The 19,789-nt window shown below is 47.2% G+C and overlaps 1 protein-coding gene across 1 annotated transcript in view; it reads left to right on the forward strand.

Moving 5' to 3' along the window:
* The window catches only part of LOC112217983 (sperm-associated antigen 1A-like), a gene marked incomplete at its 3' end in the record, with an annotated part of 73,178 nt that overhangs the window by 18,667 nt on the left and 34,722 nt on the right, over positions 1 to 19,789 (forward strand). The window contains exons 6-13 of the mRNA XM_042313562.1: positions 1,053 to 1,484; positions 10,881 to 10,925; positions 11,145 to 11,189; positions 11,304 to 11,360; positions 11,532 to 11,576; positions 11,903 to 11,947; positions 12,062 to 12,106; positions 12,221 to 12,244. Of these exons, the coding sequence (XP_042169496.1) occupies positions 1,053 to 1,484; positions 10,881 to 10,925; positions 11,145 to 11,189; positions 11,304 to 11,360; positions 11,532 to 11,576; positions 11,903 to 11,947; positions 12,062 to 12,106; positions 12,221 to 12,244 (738 nt within the window). The remainder of the gene's footprint in view (positions 1 to 1,052; positions 1,485 to 10,880; positions 10,926 to 11,144; positions 11,190 to 11,303; positions 11,361 to 11,531; positions 11,577 to 11,902; positions 11,948 to 12,061; positions 12,107 to 12,220; positions 12,245 to 19,789) is intronic.

Below are 19,789 nucleotides of genomic sequence, written 5' to 3' on the forward strand. Positions count from 1 at the left end.
ATTCCCCCTCTGTCTCAGTAATATAACATCCTACTGACTATCTGCCATTCCCCCTAGCCCCTGTCTCAGTAATATGACATCATACTGACTATCTGCCATTTCCCCCTAGCCCCTGTCTCAGTAATATGACATCCTACTGACTATCTGCCATTCCCCCTCTGTCCCAGTAATATAACATCCTACTGACTATCTGCCATTCCCCCTAGCCCCTGTCTCAGTAATATGACCTCCTACTGACTATCTGCCATTCCCCCTCTGTCTCAGTAATATAACATCCGACTGACTATCTGCCATTCTCCCCTCTGTCCAGTAATATAACATCCTACTGACTATCTGCCATTCCCCCTAGCCCCTGTCTCAGTAATATGACCTCCTACTGACTATCTGCCATTCTCCCCTCTGTCTCAGTAATATAACATCCTACTGACTATCTGCCATTCCCCCTAGCCCCTGTCTCAGTAATATGACCTCCTACTGACTATCTGCCATTCCCCCTCTGTCTCAGTAATATAACATCCGACTGACTATCTGCCATTCTCCCCTCTGTCTCAGTAATATAACATCCTACTGACTATCTGCCATTCCCCCTAGCCCCTGTCTCAGTAATATGACCTCCTACTGACTATCTGCCATTCTCCCCTCTGTCTCAGTAATATAACATCCTACTGACTATCTGTCATTTCCCCCTAGCCCGTCTCAGTAATATGACCTCCTACTGACTATCTGCCATTCCCCCTCTGTCTCAGTAATATAACATCCTACTGACTATCTGCCATTCCCCCTCTGTCTCAGTAATATAACATCCTACTGACTATCTGCCATTCCCCCTAGCCCCTGTCTCAGTAATATGACATCCTTCAGACCAGATAGTGTGTGTGTGTGTGTGTGTGTGTGTGGGGTTGTTCTCCACCCCCCCCTCTCTCTCTGCATCACCAACGGCTTGCTGGGCTGCCTGGTAGAGAGAGAGAGACTTCCTGAAACTCTATCAACCCCTCCCCCCACTGTGATGTAACCACTGACTGCTTCCTGTGGGTGTGTTCTGTGCTCGGCAGCTTGTCCGGTTGAGCCTAGCGAGGCAGTGGGAGGGGAGAGTGCTGCTCCTGCCGAGAGGGGAGACATGGGAAATGCTCAGAAGAAGCCCCACGGCAGAGGAGGGGAAGGGGGCCCCAGCCCGCATACAGACCACAATTCACACGGAAGCCACTGGAAAAACCGGGGAGGAATTGCAGAGAAGTACAAGGTGAACCAACAGGATTCGACGTCGGACAAGGGTCTGTGGAACGGAGCTCAGGGCTCTGGCAGGAGGGACTCTAAGGGAGCCAGGCCGGTCGGGGGAGACGGAAGCAACCTCGACGCCCCTTGTGGGGCCCTGCCCCCGCCGCTGGCCCGGCTCAAGAACGAGGGAAACCTGTTCTTTAAGAATGGACAGTTTGCTGATGCGCTGGACAAATATTCACAGGCCATCACGGGCTTCACAGACTCAGGTAGGTTTTCAGTATTGTGGTGTTGTGTCTGCGTGACAGAGCTTTTACTCATAACTCTCGTTCATCTAGAGTTGAGATTTATAATAACTTAGTGTGACGGGCTATTCAAATGACATGTTCGTTTTGTGTTGTTCCGGCATTTTCCACGGACATTCCCCCCAAAAACAACCGTATGTAGGTAATCTAGCAACTAATGCCACTGCTTTCGTGTTTCCATAAGGTTAAATCAGTGTGTTGTTCTGCCGCTATTGACAGCTGGTGCTTTCTGTGATTGGCCACAGCAAACCAAAGGTCAGCACATACCGCAGTAATAAAACTAACCTCTGTAGCAGCAATGTTATTCTCTTCACTGAATCACATCACATGACAGTGTAACGTGTCATTATAGCAGCATTTAGCCAGTCAGTGTGATGTGATTTGATTTCATAACGTGTCATTACAGCAGCATTTAGCTAGTCGGTGTGATGTGATTTCATAACGTGTCATTACAGCAGCATTTAGCCAGTCGGTGGGATGTGATGTCATTACAGCAGCATTTAGCCAGTCGGTGGGATGTGATGTCATTACAGCAGCATTTAGCCAGTCGGTGGGATGTGATGTCATTACAGCAGCATTTAGCCAGTCGGTGGGATGTGATGTCATTACAGCAGCATTTAGCCAGTCGGTGGGATGTGATGTCATTACAGCAGCATTTAGCCAGTCGGTGGGATGTGATGTCATTACAGCAGCATTTAGCCAGTCGGTGGGATGTGATGTCATTACAGCAGCATTTAGCCAGTCGGTGGGATGTGATGTCATTACAGCATCATTTAGCCAGTCGGTGGGATGTGATGTCATTACAGCAGCATTTAGCCAGTCGGTGGGATGTGATGTCATTACAGCAGCATTTAGCCAGTCGGTGGGATGTGATGTCATTACAGCAGCATTTAGCCAGTCGGTGATGTGATTACAGCAGCATTTAGCCAGTCGGTGGGATGATGTCATTACAGCAGCATTTAGCCAGTCGGTGGGATGTGATGTCATTACAGCAGCATTTAGCCAGTCGGTGGGATGTGATTACAGCAGCATTTAGCCAGTCGGTGGGATGTCATTTCAGTTCAGATGTACACTCCCGTTCAAAAGTTTGGGGTCACTTAGAAATGTCTTTGTTTAAAAAAAAAAAGCCAGACAGACGCCTCACAAGTCCTCAACTGGCAGCTTCATTAAATAGTACCCACAAAACACCAGTCTCAACGTCAACAGCGAAGAGGCGACTCCAAGATGCTGGCCTTCAGCTACATTAGTCATTTACAACATTAACAATGTCTACACTGTATTTCTGATCAAGTTGATGATATTTTAATGGACAAAAAAAAGTGTTTTTCTTTAAAAAACAAACAAGCAACCCCAAACTTTTGAACGGCAGTGTATCCTGATTCATCACAACATCCAGGTGTAGAGTAGCAGAGTGACTCATCACACTAGTGGTTGGTTGGTTACTAGCAGTGTATCCTGATTCATCACAACATCCAGGTGTAGAGTAGCAGAGTGACTCATCACACTAGTGGTTGGTTGGTTACTAGCAGTGTATCCTGATTCATCACAACATCCAGGTGTAGAGTAGCGGAGTGACTCATCACACTAGTGGTTGGTTGGTTACTAGCAGTGTATCCTGATTCATCACAACATCCAGGTGTAGAGTAGCAGAGTGACTCATCACACTAGTGGTTGGTTGGTTACTGGCAGTGTGGTGAGTCTGTTTTAGCTGTCTGGAGTTCAGCCATACCCTTGCCAGGCAGGAACAGAGACAGGCTCAGTTCCTCTCAGGTCACGTGACTTCTGACCGTTCACTGTGAAATTGAACCAGGTGCTGGGTGGCGGCTGGCTGGCTGACTGACTGACTGGCTGGCTGGCTGGCGGGCGGACTGGCTGGCTGACTGACTGGCTGGCTGGCCGACGGACTGATTGACTGACTGGCGGGCGGACGGACTGGCTGGCTGAATGACTGACTGGCTGGCTGGCTGACTGGCTGACTGGCTGACGGACTGACTGGCTGCAGTAGTAAATCTCCTCTGACTGACTAAAGAAACTGCTGTGAGAACCGTCCACTTTATCTCTCCTCTCCTTTTCATCACTCTCTCCTCTCCTTTTCATCAGTCTCTCCTCTCTCCTCCTTCCCATTACTCTCTCCTCTCCATCACTCTCTCCTCTCTCCTCTCTTCTCCTTCCCAGTACTCTCTCCTCTCCATCACTCTCTCCTCTCTCCTCTCCATCAGTCTCTCCTTCCCAGTACTCTCTCCTCTCTCCTCCTTCCCATTACTCTCTCCTCTCCATCAGTCTCTCCTTCCCAGTACTCTCTCCTCTCTCCTCTCCTCCTTCCCATTACTCTCTCCTCTCCTCCTTCCCATTACTCTCTCCTCTCCATCAGTCTCTCCTTCCCAGTACTCTCTCCTCTCTTCTCCTTCCCATTACTCTCTCCTCTTCATCACTCTCTCCTCTCTTCTCCTTCCCATTACTCTCTCCTCTCCTTTTCATCACTCTCTCCTCTCTTCTCCTACCATTACTCTCTCCTCTCCATCAGTCTCTCCTTCCCAGTACTCTCTCCTCTCTTCTCCTTCCCATTACTCTCTCCTCTTCATCACTCTCTCCTCTCTTCTCCTTCCCATTACTCTCTCCTCTCCTTTTCATCACTCTCTCCTCTCTTCTCCTACCAGTACTCTCTCCTCTCCATCAGTCTCTCCTTCCCATCACTCAATCACATGTATTTATAAAGCCCTTCTTACATCAGCCGATGTCACAAAGTGCTGTACAGAAACCCAGCCTAAAACCCCAAACAGCAAGCAATGCAGGTGTAGAAGCACGGTGTCTAGGAAAAACTCCCTAGAAAGGCCAAAACCTAGGAAGAAACCTAGAGAGGAACCAGGCTTTGACACCTCAGGAATAAATGTCTGTTGGCTTTTCATAGCCGATCATTCAGAGTTAGAGACAGCAGGTACAGTAGAGAGAGAGAGAGAGAGTTGAAAACAGCAGGTCTGGGACAGGTAGCACGTCCGGTGAACAGGTCAGGGTTCCATAGCCGCAGGCAGAACAGTTGAAACTGGAGCAGCAGCACGACCAGGTGGACTGGGGACAGCAAGGAGTCATCAGGCCAGGTAGTGCTGAGGCATGGTCCTAGGGCTCAGGTCCTCTGAGAGAAGAGAGAGAAAGAGAGAATTAGAGAGAGCACACTTAAATTCACACAGGACACCGGATAAGACAGGAGAATTACTCCAGATATAACAAACTGACCCTAGCCCCCCGACACATAAACTACTGCAGCATAAATACTGGAGGCTGAGGCAGGAGGGGCCAGGAGACACTGTGGCCCGATCCGATGATACCCCCGGACAGGTCCAAACAGGCAGGATATAACCCCACCCACTCTGGAAAAGTACAGCCCCCACACCACTAGAGGGATATCTTCAACCACCAACTTACCATCCTGAGACAAGGCCGAGTATAGCCCACGAAAATCTCCGCCACGGCAACAACCCCAGGGGGCGCCAACCCAGACAGGAAGATCACGTCACTGACTCAACCCACTCAAGTGACACACCCCTCCTAGGGACGGCATGGAAGAGCACCAGTAAGCCAGTGACTCAGCCCCTGTAATAGGGTGAGAGGCAGAGAATCCCAGTGGAGAGAGGGGAACCGGCCAGGCAGACACAGCAAGGGCGGTTCGTTGCTCCAGAGCCTTTCCGTTCACCTTCCCACTCCTGGGCCCGACTACACTCAATCATATGACCCACTGAAGGGAAGAGTCTTCAGTAAAGACTTAAAGGTTGAGACCGAGTCTGCGTCTCTCACATGGGTAGGCAGACCATTCCATAAAAATGGAGCTCTATAGGAGAAAGCCCTGCCTCCAGCTGTTTGCTTAGAAATTCTAGGGACAATAAGGAGGCCTGCGTCTTGTGACCATAGCGTACCTGTACGTATGTACGGCAGGACCAAATCGGAAAGATAGGTAGGAGCAAGCCCATATAATGCTTTGTAGGTTAGCAGTAAAACCTTGAAATCAGCCCTTGCTTTAACAGGAAGCCAGTGTAGAGAGGCTAGCACTGGAGTAATATGATCACATTATTTACTCTCTCCTCTCCTTCCCATCAATCTCTCCTCTTCCCTCTCCTCTCCACACTCTCTTCATCACTCTCTCCTCATCACACTCATCTCCTCATCACATTCCTCTCCTCATCGCTCTCTCCTCATCACATTCTCCTCTCCTCATCACTCTCTTCATCACTCTCTCTTCTCCTCATCACATTCTCCTCTCCTCACCACTCTCTCCTCATCACATACTCTCTCCTCATCACTCTCTCTTCATCAGTCTCTCCTCTCCTCATCACTCTCTCCTCATCACATTCTCCTCTCCTCATCACATTCTCCTCTCTCCTCATATTCTCCTCTCTCCTCATCATTCTCTCTTCACTCTCTCCTCTCCTCATCACATTCTCCTCTCTCCTCATCACTCTCTCCTCTCCTCATCACTCTCTCCTCTCATCACATTCCCCTCTCTCCTCATCACTCTCTCTTCATCATTCTCTCCTCTCCTCATCACTCTCTCCTCTCCTCATCACTCTCTCCTCTCCACATTCTCCTCTCCTCATCACATTCTCCTCATCACTCTCTCTTCATCACTCTCTCCTCATCACCCCCTCCTCTCCTCATCACATTCTCCTCATCACTCTCTTCATCACTCTCTCTTCTCCTCATCACATTCTCCTCTCCTCACCACTCTCTCCTCTCCTCATCACATTCTCCTCATCACTCTCTCTTCATCACTCTCTCCTCATCACTCTCTCTCCTCATCACATTCTCCTCTCCTCATTACATTCTCCTCTCCTCATTACATTCTCCTCTCTCTTCATCATTCTCTCCTCTCCTCATCACTCTCTCCTCATCACTCTCTCCTCTCCTCATCATTCTCCTCTCTCCTCATCATTCTCCTCTCCTCATCACATTCTCCTTTCATCACATTCTCCTCTCTCTTCTCCACTCTCTCCTCTCCTCATCACATTCTCCTCTCTCCTCATCACTCTCTCCTATCCTCATCACTCTCTCCTCATCACTCTCTCCTCTCCTCATCACATTCTCCTCATCACTCTCTCTTCATCACTCTCTCCTCATCACTCCCTCCTCTCCTCATCACATTCTCCTCTCCTCATTACATTCTCCTCTCTCTTCATCATTCTCTCCTCTCCTCATCACTCTCTCCTCTCCTCATCACTCTCTCTTCATCATTCTCTCCTCTCCTCATCATTCTCTCCTCTCCTCATCACATTCTCCTCTCCTCATTACATTCTCCTCTCTCTTCATCATTCTCTCCTCTCCTCATCACTCTCTCCTCATCACTCTCTCTTCATCATTCTCCTCTCTCCTCATCACTCTATCCTCTCCTCATCACATTCTCCTCTCCTCATCACATTCTCCTCATCACTCTCTCCTCTCCTCATCACATTCTCCTCTCCTCATTACATTCTCCTCTCTCCTCATCATTCTCTCCTCTCCTCATCACTCTCCTCTCCTCATCACTCTCTCCTCTCCTCATCACATTATCCTCTCATCACATTCTCCTCATCACTCTCTCTTCATCACTCTCTCCTCATCACTCTCTCCTCTCCTCATCACTCTCTCCTCTCCTCATCACTCTCTCTTCATCATTCTCTCCTCTCCTCATCATTCTCTCCTCTCCTCATCACATTCTCCTCTCCTCATTACATTCTCCTCTCTCTTCATCATTCTCTCCTCTCCTCATCACTCTCTCCTCATCACTCTCTCTTCATCATTCTCCTCTCTCCTCATCACTCTATCCTCTCCTCATCACATTCTCCTCTCCTCATCACATTCTCCTCTCTCCTCATCACTCTCGCTCTTCATCACTCTCTCTTCTCCTCATCACATTCTCCTCTCCTCATCACATTCTCCTCTCTCCTCATCATTCTCTCCTATCCTCATCACTCTCCTCTCCTCATCACTCTCTCCTCTCCTCATCACATTCTCCTCATCACTCTCTCTTCATCACTCTCTCCTCATCACTCTCTCCTTTAATCACATTCTCCTCTTTCCTCATCACTCTCTCTTCATCACTCTCTCTTCATCACTCTCTCTTCATCACTCTCTCCTCTCCTCATCACATTCTCCTCTCCTCATTACATTCTCCTCTCTCTTCATAATTCTCTCCTCTCCTCATCACTCTCTCCTCTCCACTCTCTCTTCATCATTCTCTCCTCATCATTCTCCTCATCACATTCTCCCCTCTCCTCATCAGTCTCTCCTCTCCTCATCAGTCTCTCCTCTCATCAGTCTCTCCTCTCCTCATCACTCTCTCCTCTCCTCATCACTCTCTCTTCTCCTCATCACTCTCTCCTCATCACTCTCCTCATCACTCTCTCCTCATCACTCTCTCCTCATCACTCTCTCCTCTCTCCTCTCATCACTCTCTCCTCTCTCCTCTCCTCATCACTCTCTCCTCTCTCCACATTCTCATCACTCTCTCCTCATCACTCTCTCCTCTCTCCATCACTCTCTCCTCTCTCCTCTCCACTCTCTCTCTTCTCTCCTCATCACTCTCTTCTCTCCTTATCACTCCCTCCTCTCATCACTCTCTCCTCATCACATTCTCTCTCCTCTCCTCATCACTCTCTCCTCATCACTGTCTCCTCTCCTCATCACTCTCTCCTCTTCTCTCTCCTCTCCTTCCCATCAATCTCTCCTCTTCTCTCCTCATCTGTCTAGGTTTCTTCCTAGGTTCTGGCCTTTCTAGGGAGTTTTTCCTAGCCACCGTGCTTCTACACCTGCATTGCTTGCTGTTTGGGGTTTTAGGCTGGGTTTCTGTACAGCACTTTGTGACATGGGCTGATGTAAGAAGGGCTTTATAAATAAATCTCTCCTCTCCATCAATCTGTTCTCTCCTCGTTCCTCTCCACCACTAGTCTGTGAAAGTGACTGAACATCATGTGATACACTGAGGCCTTTCACAGTTACTGCTGTCATACACAGTATAATGTATAGTTACTGCTGTCATACACAGTATAATGTATAGTTACTGCTGTCATACACAGTATAATGTATAGTTACTGCTGTCATACACAGTATAATGCATAGTTACTGCTGTCATACACAGTATAATGCAGGGTTATTAATGCTGTCATACACAGTATAATGCAGGGTTATTAATGCTGTCATACACAGTATAATGCATAGTTACTGCTGTCATACACAGTATAATGCAGGGTTATTAATGCTGTCATACACAGTATAATGCAGGGTTATTAATGCTGTCATACACAGTATAATGCAGGGTTATTAATGCTGTTTGGTGTCATGATGTGATCTGTCTGTCTGTCTGTCTGTCTGTCTGTCTGTCTGTCTGTCTGTCTGTCTGTCTGTCTGTCTGTCTGTCTGTCTGTCTGTCTGTCTGTCTGTCTGTCTGTCTGTCTGTCTGTCTGTCTGTCTGTCTGTCTGTCTGTCTGTCTGTCTGTCTGTCTGTCTGTCTGTCTGTCTGTCTGTCTGTCTGTCTACCAAGCCCCTCCTATGTGATGTCTATCTGTCTGTCTGTCTACCAAGGCCCTCCTATGTGATATCTGTCTGTCTGTCTGTCTGCCAAGCCCCTCCTATGTGATGTCTATCTGTCTGTCTGTCTCCAAGGCCCTCCTATGTGATGTCTGTCTGTCTGTGTCTGTCTGCCAGTGATGCTGACTAAATGAAAGGGATGATGTCCCAGTGAGACGCTCTGCCTTACCTCCTAGACACACAGGAGTTCCTTCTAGGAGGGAGACATGTGTCCCTGATAACGCTCTGTAGGGAGAAATGTCCCAGTGAGACGCTCTGTAGGGAGACATGTCACAGTGAGACGCTCTGTAGGGAGACAATGTCACAGTGAGACGCTCTGTAGGGAGACATGTGTCACAGTGAGACACTCTGTAGGGAGACATGTCACAGTGAGACGCTCTGTAGGGAGACATGTTACAGTGAGACACTCTGTAGGGAGACATGTGTCACAGTGAGACACTCTGTAGGGAGACATGTGTCCCAGTGAGACGCTCTGTAGGGAGACATGTTACAGTGAGACACTCTGTAGGGAGAAATGTCACAGTGAGACACTCTGTAGGGAGACATGTGTCACAGTGAGACGCTCTGTAGGGAGACATGTCACAGTGAGAAGCTCTGTAGGGAGACATGTGTCACAGTGAGACACTGTAGGGAGACATGTCACAGTGAGACGCTCTGTAGGGAGACATGTGTCACAGTGAGACACTGTAGGGAGACATGTGTCACAGTGAGACACTCTTTAGGGAGACATGTGTCACAGTGAGACACTCTGTGGGGAGAAATGTCCCAGAGCGAAACGCTGTGTCTTCGTTGAGAAATGTCTCCCAGGCAGTGAAACTGAAGCGTCTCCCGATGTGTCCAGACTGGCTTTTCCACCAGCCGTAGTAGCAGCAGGCCAGAGACTAGAGACCTGCCATAGTTATTAAGATAGTTGAACAGATAACAGGAAGTGGAATGTGGTAAGCATTTGGTCCAACCAGGTTAGGAATGTTCTGTATGTAAGGAAGTCAGCTGGGAATGAGTCAGATCTGGTGAGACCACAGTGTTTAAACATACAGAGGAGACTATGTCATTGTGACATTATAACAGTGTATTCCTAACATCTGATCCCAGTACAGGCCTCTGGAAGTCACATTATAACAGTGTATTCCTAACGTCTGATCCCAGTACAGGCCTCTGGAAGTCACATTATAACAGTGTATTCCTAACGTCTGATCCCAGTACAGGCCTCTGGAAGTCACATTAAAACAGTGTATTCCTAACATCTGATCCCAGTACAGGCCTCTGGAAGTCACATTATAACAGTGTATTCCTAACATCTGATCCCAGTACAGGCCTCTGGAAGTCACATTATAACAGTGTATTCCTAACGTCTGATCCCAGTACAGGCCTCTGAGTCAAACAGAACGACAACATACTGATCTCCTTATTTAACATCCTGGATGTGTTTCATTAGAATCCCCTCCCGTGTTTCAACATGCCCAGACCGTCTCACACCCAGAACCCAGGGGCACATTCAACTACTACTTTCATACTGTGGTACAATTCAAAACAAAAAGCCTTCCTCATTATCCTCACCTCAGACCTTTATCAATGATTCATACTAGCAGGTAACAGCACGCTCCGTATCGACAGCCCACTCAGACTGACCACTACAGCCCCATGATGGAGGTTACAACTTGACTGTCTGTGGAGTAATGTCTCTGTGTCTGGTTGATAGGATTGGACAGTCCTGAGGACCTGTGTAATAATGTCTGTCTCTGTGTCTGGTTGGTAGGATTGGACAGCCCTGAGGACCTGTGTAGTAATGTCTCTGTGTCTGGTTGATAGGATTGGACAGTCCTGAGGACCTGTGTGATAATGTCTCTGTGTCTGGTTGGTAGGATTGGACAGCCCTGAGGACCTGTGTAATAATGTCTCTGTGTCTGGTTGGTAGGATTGGACAGTCCTGAGGACCTGTGTAATAATGTCTCTGTGTCTGGTTGGTAGGATTGGACAGTCTGAGGACCTGTGTAGTAATGTCTCTGTGTCTGGTTGATAGGATTGGACAGTCCTGAGGACCTGTGTGATAATGTCTCTGTGTCTGGTTGGTAGGATTGGACAGCCCTGAGGACCTGTGTAATAATGTCTCTGTGTCTGGTTGGTAGGATTGGACAGCCCTGAGGACCTGTGTAATAATGTCTCTGTGTCTGGTTGGTAGGATTGGACAGTCCTGAGGACCTGTGTAATAATGTCTCTGTGTCTGGTTGACAGGATTGGACAGTCCTGAGGACAGTCCTGAGGACCTGTGTAATAATGTCTCTGTGTCTGGTTGACAGGATTGGACAGTCCTGAGGACCTGTGTAATAATGTCTCTGTGTCTGGTTGACAGGATTGGACAGTCCTGAGGACCTGTGTAATAATGTCTCTGTGTCTGGTTGACAGGATTGGACAGTCCTGAGGACCTGTGTAATAATGTCTCTGTGTCTGGTTGGTTGACAGGATTGGACAGTCCTGAGGACCTGTGTAATAATGTCTCTGTGTCTGGTTGACAGGATTGGACAGTCCTGAGGACCTGTGTAATAATGTCTCTGTGTCTGGTTGGTAGGATTGGACAGTCCTGAGGACCTGTGTAATAATGTCTCTGTGTCTGGTTGGTAGGATTGGACAGTCCTGAGGACCTGTGTAATAATGTCTCTGTGTCTGGTTGACAGGATTGGACAGTCCTGAGGACCTGTGTAATAATGTCTCTGTGTCTGGTTGGTAGGATTGGACAGCCCTGAGGACCTGTGTAATAATGTCTCTGTGTCTGGTTGATAGGATTGGACAGTCCTGAGGACCTGTGTAATAATGTCTCTGTGTCTGGTTGACAGGATTGGACAGCCCTGAGGACCTGTGTAATAATGTCTCTGTGTCTGGTTGACAGGATTGGACAGTCCTGAGGACCTGTGTAATAATGTCTCTGTGTCTGGTTGACAGGATTGGACAGCCCTGAGGACCTGTGTAATAATGTCTCTGTGTCTGGTTGACAGGATTGGACAGCCCTGAGGACCTGTGTAATAATGTCTCTGTGTCTGGTTGACAGGATTGGACAGCCCTGAGGACCTGTGTAATAATGTCTCTGTGTCTGGTTGACAGGATTGGACAGCCCTGAGGACCTGTGTAATAATGTCTCTGTGTCTGGTTGACAGGATTGGACAGCCCTGAGGACCTGTGTAATAATGTTTCTGTGTCTGGTTGATAGGATTGGACAGCCCTGAGGACCTGTGTAATAATGTCTCTGTGTCTGGTTGACAGGATTGGACAGTCCTGAGGACCTGTGTAATAATGTCTCTGTGTCTGGTTGATAGGATTGGACAGTCCTGAGGACCTTTGTAATAATGTTTCTGTGTCTGGTTGATAGGATTGGACAGCCCTGAGGACCTGTGTAATAATGTCTCTGTGTCTGGTTGACAGGATTGGACAGTCCTGAGGACCTGTGTAATAATGTCTCTGTGTCTGGTTGACAGGATTGGACAGTCCTGAGGACCTGTGTAATAATGTCTCTGTGTCTGGTTGACAGGATTGGACAGTCCTGAGGACCTGTGTAATAATGTCTCTGTGTCTGGTTGACAGGATTGGACAGTCCTGAGGACCTGTGTAATAATGTCTCTGTGTCTGGTTGGCAGGATTAGACAGTCCTGAGGACCTGTGTAATAATGTCTCTGTGTCTGGTTGATAGGATTGGACAGTCCTGAGGACCTGTGTAATAATGTCTCTGTGTCTGGTTGACAGGATTACAGTCCTGAGGACCTGTTATAGACATTAACAGAGCATGCTACCTGAAAGATGGAAACAGCTCTAGTATAGACATTACAGGACTTACCAGGTGAGACCTATAACAACTATACATTATCATAGACATTATAGACATTATAGACATTATTATAGACATTATAGACATTATTATAGACGTTACAGACATTATTATAGACATTATAGACATTATTATAGACATTATAGACATTATTATAGACATTAGAGACATTATAGACATTATTATATACATTATACACATTATTATAGACATTATAGACATTATTATAGACATTATAGACATTATTATAGACATTATAGACATTATTATAGACATTATAGACATTATTATAGACACATAGACATCATAGACATCATCATAGACATCATAGACATCATAGACATTATAGACATCATAGACATCATAGACATTATAGACACATTATAGACATTATCATAGACATTATAGACATTATTATATATGTTTTTATAGACATTATTATATACATAAACATTATTATAGACATTTTTTTGAACCTTTATTTAACTAGGCAAGTCAGTTAAGAACAAATTCTTATTTTCAATGACGGCCTAGGAACAGTGGGTTAAACTGCCTGTTCAGGGGCAGAACGACAGATTTGTACCTTGTCAGCTCGGGGGTTTGAACTTGCAACCTTTCGGTTACTAGTCCAACGCTGTAACCACTAGGCTGCCCTACTGCAGACCACAGGGACCAGTCTATTCCTATATAGTGCCCTACTGCAGACCACAGGGACCAGTCTATTCCTATATAGTGCCCTACTGCAGACCACAGGGACCAGTCTATTCCCTATATAGTGCCCTACTGCAGACCACAGGGACCAGTCTATTCCTATATAGTGCCCTACTGCAGACCACAGGGACCAGTCTATTCCTATATAGTGCCCTACTGCAGACCACAGGGACCAGTCTATTCCTATATAGTGCCCTACTGCAGACCACAGGGACCAGTCTATTCCCTATATAGTGCCCTGGTCCTTAGTGAAAAGGAACAGAGAGAGTTACAGCAGAGGTTAAACGGTATACCCCCTGTCACATCTGGATCCAGCCAATCTGTAGTGACAGCAGAGGTTAAACAGTATACACCCCCTGTCATATTTGGATCCAGCCAATCTGTAGTGACAGCAGAGGTTAAACAGTATACCCCCTGTCATATTTGGATCCAGCCAATCTGTAGTGACAGCAGAGGTTAAACAGTATACCCGCCCCTGTCACATCTGGATCCAGCCAATCAGTAGTGACAGCAGAGGTTAAACGGTATACCCCCCCGTCACATCTGGATCCAGCCAATCAGTAGTGACAGCAGAGGTTAAACGGTATACCCCCTGTCACATCTGGATCCAGCCAATCAGTAGTGACAGCAGAGGTTAAACTGTATACCCCCTATCACATCTGGATCAAGCCAATCAGTAGTGACAGCAGAGGTTAAACTGTATACCCCCCTGTCACATCTGGATCCAGCCAATCAGTAGTGACAGCAGAGGTTAAACAGTTAAACTGGAGGAGACAACACCATAGAGGAGGCTTGGTTGGTCTGGTTGAAACCATAGAGGAGGCTTGGTTGGTCTGGTTGAAACCATAGAGGAGGCTTGGTTGGTCTGGTTGAAACCATAGAGGAGGCTTGGCTGGTCTGGTTGAAACCATAGAGGAGGCTTGGCTGGTCTGGTTGAAACCATAGTGGAGGCTTGGTTGGTCTGGTTGGTCTGGTTGAAACCATAGAGGAGGCTTGGCTGGTCTGGTTGGTCTGGTTGAAACCATAGTGGAGGCTTGGCTGGTCTGGTTGGTCTGGTTGAAACCATAGAGGAGGCTTGGCTGGTCTGGTTGTAACCATAGAGGAGGCTTGGCTGGTCTGGTTGAAACCATAGAGGAGGCTTGGCTGGTCTGGTTGAAACCATAGAGGAGGCTTGGCTGGTCTGGTTGGTCTGGTTGAAACCATAGTGGAGGCTTGGTTGGTCTGGTTGGTCTGGTTGAAACCATAGAGGAGGCTTGGCTGGTCTGGTTGGTCTGGTTGAAACCATAGTGGAGGCTTGGCTGGTCTGGTTGGTCTGGTTGAAACCATAGAGGAGGCTTGGCTGGTCTGGTTGTAACCATAGAGGAGGCTTGGCTGGTCTGGTTGAAACCATAGAGGAGGCTTGGCTGGTCTGGTTGAAACCATAGAGGAGGCTTGGCTGGTCTGGTTGAAACCATAGAGGACGCTTGGTTGGTCTGGTTGGTCTGGTTGAAACCATAGTGGAGGCTTGGTTGGTCTGGTTGAAACCATAGAGGACGCTTGGTTGGTCTGGTTGAAACCATAGAGGAGGCTTGGTTGGTCTGGTTGGTCTGGTTGAAACCATAGAGGAGGCTTGGTTGGTCTGGTTGAAACCATAGTGGAGGCGTGGCTGGTCTGGTTGGTCTGGTTGAACCATAGAGGAGGCTTGGCTGGTCTGGTTGAAACCATAGAGGAGGCTTGGTTGGCCTGGTTGAACCCATAGAGGAGGCTTGGCTGGTCTGGTTGAAACCATAGAGGAGGCTTGGCTGGTCTGGTTGAAACCATAGAGCAGGCTGGTCTGGTTGGTCTGGCTGAAACCATAGAGGAGGCTGGGCTGGTTGAGGTTCTGGTGCGTGGGTAAAATCACTGGGGAAGCCAAGCCAGAAAATATTCCACATTACAAGCTGTGCGCTGTGATACTTGCATTGTTTGCTCTATAACCTGTTAGTTCATAGGCCTTGACATCGTGATAAATAGGCCTAAGGCCTTGACATCGTGATAAATAGGCCTAAGGCCTTGACATCGTGATAAATAGGCCTAAGGCCTTGACATCGTGATAAATAGGCCTAAGGCCTTGACGTCGTGATAAATAGGCCTAAGGCCTTGACGTCGTGATAAATAGGCCTAAGGCCTTGACGTCGTGATAAATAGGCCTAAGGCCTTGACGTCGTGATAAATAGGCCTAAGGCCTTGACGTCGTGATAAATAGGCCTAAGGCCTTGACGTGATAAATAGGCCTAAGGCCTTGACGTCATGATAAATAGGCCTAAGGCCTTGACGTCGTGATAAATAGGCCTAAGGCCTTGACATCGTGATAAATAGGCCTAAGGCCTTGACATCGTGATAAATAGGCCTAAGGCCTTGACATCGTGATAAATAGGCCTAAGGCCTTGACATCGTGATAAATAGGCCTAAGGCCTTGACATCGTGATAAATAGGCCCAAGGCCTTGACATCGTGATAAATAGGCCTAAGGCCTTGACATCGTGATAAATAGGCCTAAGGCCTTGACATCGTGATAAATAGGCCTAAGGCCTTGACATCGTGATAAATAGGCCTAAGGCCTTGACATCGTGATAAATAGGCCTAAGGCCTTGACATCGTGATAAATAGGCCTAAGGCCTTGACATCGTGATAAATAGGCCTAAGGCCTTGACATTGTGATAAATAGGCCTAAGGCCTTGACATCGTGATAAATAGGCCTAAGGCCTTGACATCGTGATAAATAGGCCTAAGGCCTTGACATCATGATAAATAGGCCTAAGGCCTTGACATCGTGATAAATAGGCCTAAGGCCTTGACATCGTGATAAATAGGCCTAAGGCCTTGACATCATGATAAATAGGCCTAAGGCCTTGACATCATGATAAATAGGCCTAAGGCCTTGACATCATGATAAATAGGCCTAAGGCCTTGACATTGTGATAAATAGGCCTAAGGCCTGAGACAATAAGAATAAATTCAACCACACCTTTGTTTCATCACAAAACCTGAGTCTGATACAGTGACATCTGATTTGTGTGTGTGTTTGTTCGTGCAAGTAGAAAAGCCATGTTGACTCACCCTACTGGTAGAGAAACACCATCCTCCTCTCTTCATGTTGACTCACCCTACTGGTAGAGAAACACCAATGCATCCTCCTCTCTTCATGTTGACTCACCCTACTGGTAGAGAAACACCAATGCATCCTCCTCTCTTCATGTTGACTCACCCTACTGGTAGAGAAACACCAATGCCATCCTCCCATTGTCATGTTGACTCACCCTACTGGTAGAGAAACACCAATGCATCCTCCCATTGTCATGTTGACTCACCCTACTGGTAGAGAAACACCAATGCCATCCTCCTCTCTTCATGTTGACTCACCCTACTGGTAGAGAAACACCAATGCCATCCTCCTCTCTTCATGTTGACTCACCCTACTGGTAGAGAAACACCAATGCCATCCTCCCATTGTCATGTTGACTCACCCTACTGGTAGAGAAACACCACCCTCCTCTCTTCATGTTGACTCACCCTACTGGTAGAGAAACACCAATGCATCCTCCCATTGTCATGTTGACTCACCCTACTGGTAGAGAAACACCATCCTCCTCTCTTCATGTTGACTCACCCTACTGGTAGAGAAACACCAATGCATCCTCCCATTGTCATGTTGACTCACCCTACTGGTAGAGAAACACCAATGCATCCTCCCATTGTCATGTTGACTCACCCTACTGGTAGAGAAACACCAATGCATCCTCCTCTCTTCATGATGACTCACCCTACTGGTAGAGAAACACCAATGCATCCTCCCATTGTCATGTTGACTCACCCTACTGGTAGAGAAACACCAATGCATCCTCCCATTGTCATGTTGACTCACCCTACTGGTAGAGAAACACCAATGCATCCTCCTCTCTTCATGATGACTCACCCTACTGGTAGAGAAACACCAATGCATCCTCCCATTGTCATGTTGACTCACCCTACTGGTAGAGAAACACCAATGCATCCTCCTCTCTTCATGATGACTCACCCTACTGGTAGAGAAACACCAATGCATCCTCCTCTCTTCATGTTGACTCACCCTACTGGTAGAGAAACACCAATGCATCCTCCTCTCTTCATGTTGACTCACCCTACTGGTAGAGAAACACCAATGCATCCTCCTCTCTTCATGTTGACTCACCCTACTGGTATAGAAACACCAATGCATCCTCCTCTCTTCATGATGACTCACCCTACTGGTAGAGAAACACCAATGCATCCTCCTCTCTTCATGATGACTCACCCTACTGGTAGAGAAACACCAATGCCATCCTCCCATTGTCATGTTGACTCACCCTACTGGTAGAGAAACACCAATGCATCCTCCCATTGTCATGTTGACTCACCCTACTGGTAGAGAAACACCAATGCATCCTCCCATTGTCATGTTGACTCACCCTACTGGTAGAGAAACACCAATGCATCCTCCTCTCTTCATGATGACTCACCCTACTGGTAGAGAAACACCAATGCATCCTCCCTCTCTTCATGTTGACTCACCCTACTGGTAGAGAAACACCAATGCATCCTCCTCTCTTCATGTTGACTCACCCTACTGGTAGAGAAACACCAATGCATCCTCCTCTCTTCATGTTGACTCACCCTACTGGTAGAGAAACACCAATGCATCCTCCCATTGTGATGTTGACTCACCCTACTGGTAGAGAAACACCAATGCATCCTCCTCTCTTCATGTTGACTCACCCTACTGGTAGAGAAACACCAATGCCATCCTCCCATTGTGATGTTGACTCACCCTACTGGTAGAGAAACACCATCCTCCCATTGTCATGTTGACTCACCCTACTGGTAGAGAAACACCATCCTCCCATTGTGATGTTGACTCACCCTACTGGTAGAGAAACACCATCCTCCCATTGTCATGTTGACTCACCCTACTGGTAGAGAAACACCACCCTCCTCTCTTCATGTTGACTCACCCTACTGGTAGAGAAACACCATCCTCCCATTGTGATGTTGACTCACCCTACTGGTAGAGAAACACCATCCTCCCATTGTCATGTTGACTCACCCTACTGGTAGAGAAACACCATCCTCCCATTGTGATGTTGACTCACCCTACTGGTAGACAAACACCATCCTCCCATTGTGATGTTGACTCACCCTACTGGTAGAGAAACACCATCCTCCCATTGTGATGTTGACTCACCCTACTGGTAGAGAAACACCATCCTCCCATTGTCATGTTGACTCACCCTACTGGTAGAGAAACACCATCCTCCCATTGTGATGTTGACTCACCCTACTGGTAGAGAAACACCATCCTCCCATTGTCATGTTGACTCACCCTACTGGTAGAGAAACACCAATGCATCCTCCCATTGTCATGTTGACTCACCCTACTGGTAGAGAAACACCAATGCCATCCTCCTCTCTTCATGTTGACTCACCCTACTGGTAGAGAAACACCATCCTCCCATTGTGATGTTGACTCACCCTACTGGTATAAACGTCTATGACTCTGTCATACAGTATTCACTTGTATTTTGTATTGTCCTAGGCTACCTGGATAAAATGATTACTCGCTAGCATAAGTTCCATTCATGGGCATCGTTAGCTAGTTAACATTAGCCTTCTACATCTAGCTACATATTGAACTCCTCATCCTCTCAGGCCAGGGGTAAAACAATGTATGAATTAATGGTTGGATCAGAATGCCCGTTATAATCATTGGCCAGTATGGAGAATTAAGTAAATCCACAAGTCCAAATCCCTGTCTTCATCCATGACTAATATAGGAAATGGACAATTTTAGCTAGCTAGCCACCAGAGGACAACAACACAACGATATGCAACAATTCAAGTTTTTTAAACAGTTTTAACCTTTATTTATTTGTCTCGTGGTTTCGATCCAGTAACCTTTCCCAAAGCTCTAACCACGAGGCTACCTGCCGCCCCAAATCGACAACGTATTTCTCTGTGATTGGTCTGAAGCCAAATCTAAACTGGCTTCTCTTGACTCTTTTTTTTGTTGGGCTGCGCCAGGACCAATCACAGTTGAGCTCACTCAGTTTAGCTCAACGCTGATTGGCTATTATTTTATATATATATATATATTTTTTTTTACAAGGGGGGTGAAATGCTCGCTGGCTTCACTTGTATTCAATGCTGCGGGCGGCAGCAAT

This window comes from Oncorhynchus tshawytscha, unplaced genomic scaffold (assembly GCF_018296145.1).
Source record: "Oncorhynchus tshawytscha isolate Ot180627B unplaced genomic scaffold, Otsh_v2.0 Un_contig_9142_pilon_pilon, whole genome shotgun sequence".
Taxonomy (NCBI): Eukaryota; Metazoa; Chordata; class Actinopteri; order Salmoniformes; family Salmonidae; genus Oncorhynchus; species Oncorhynchus tshawytscha.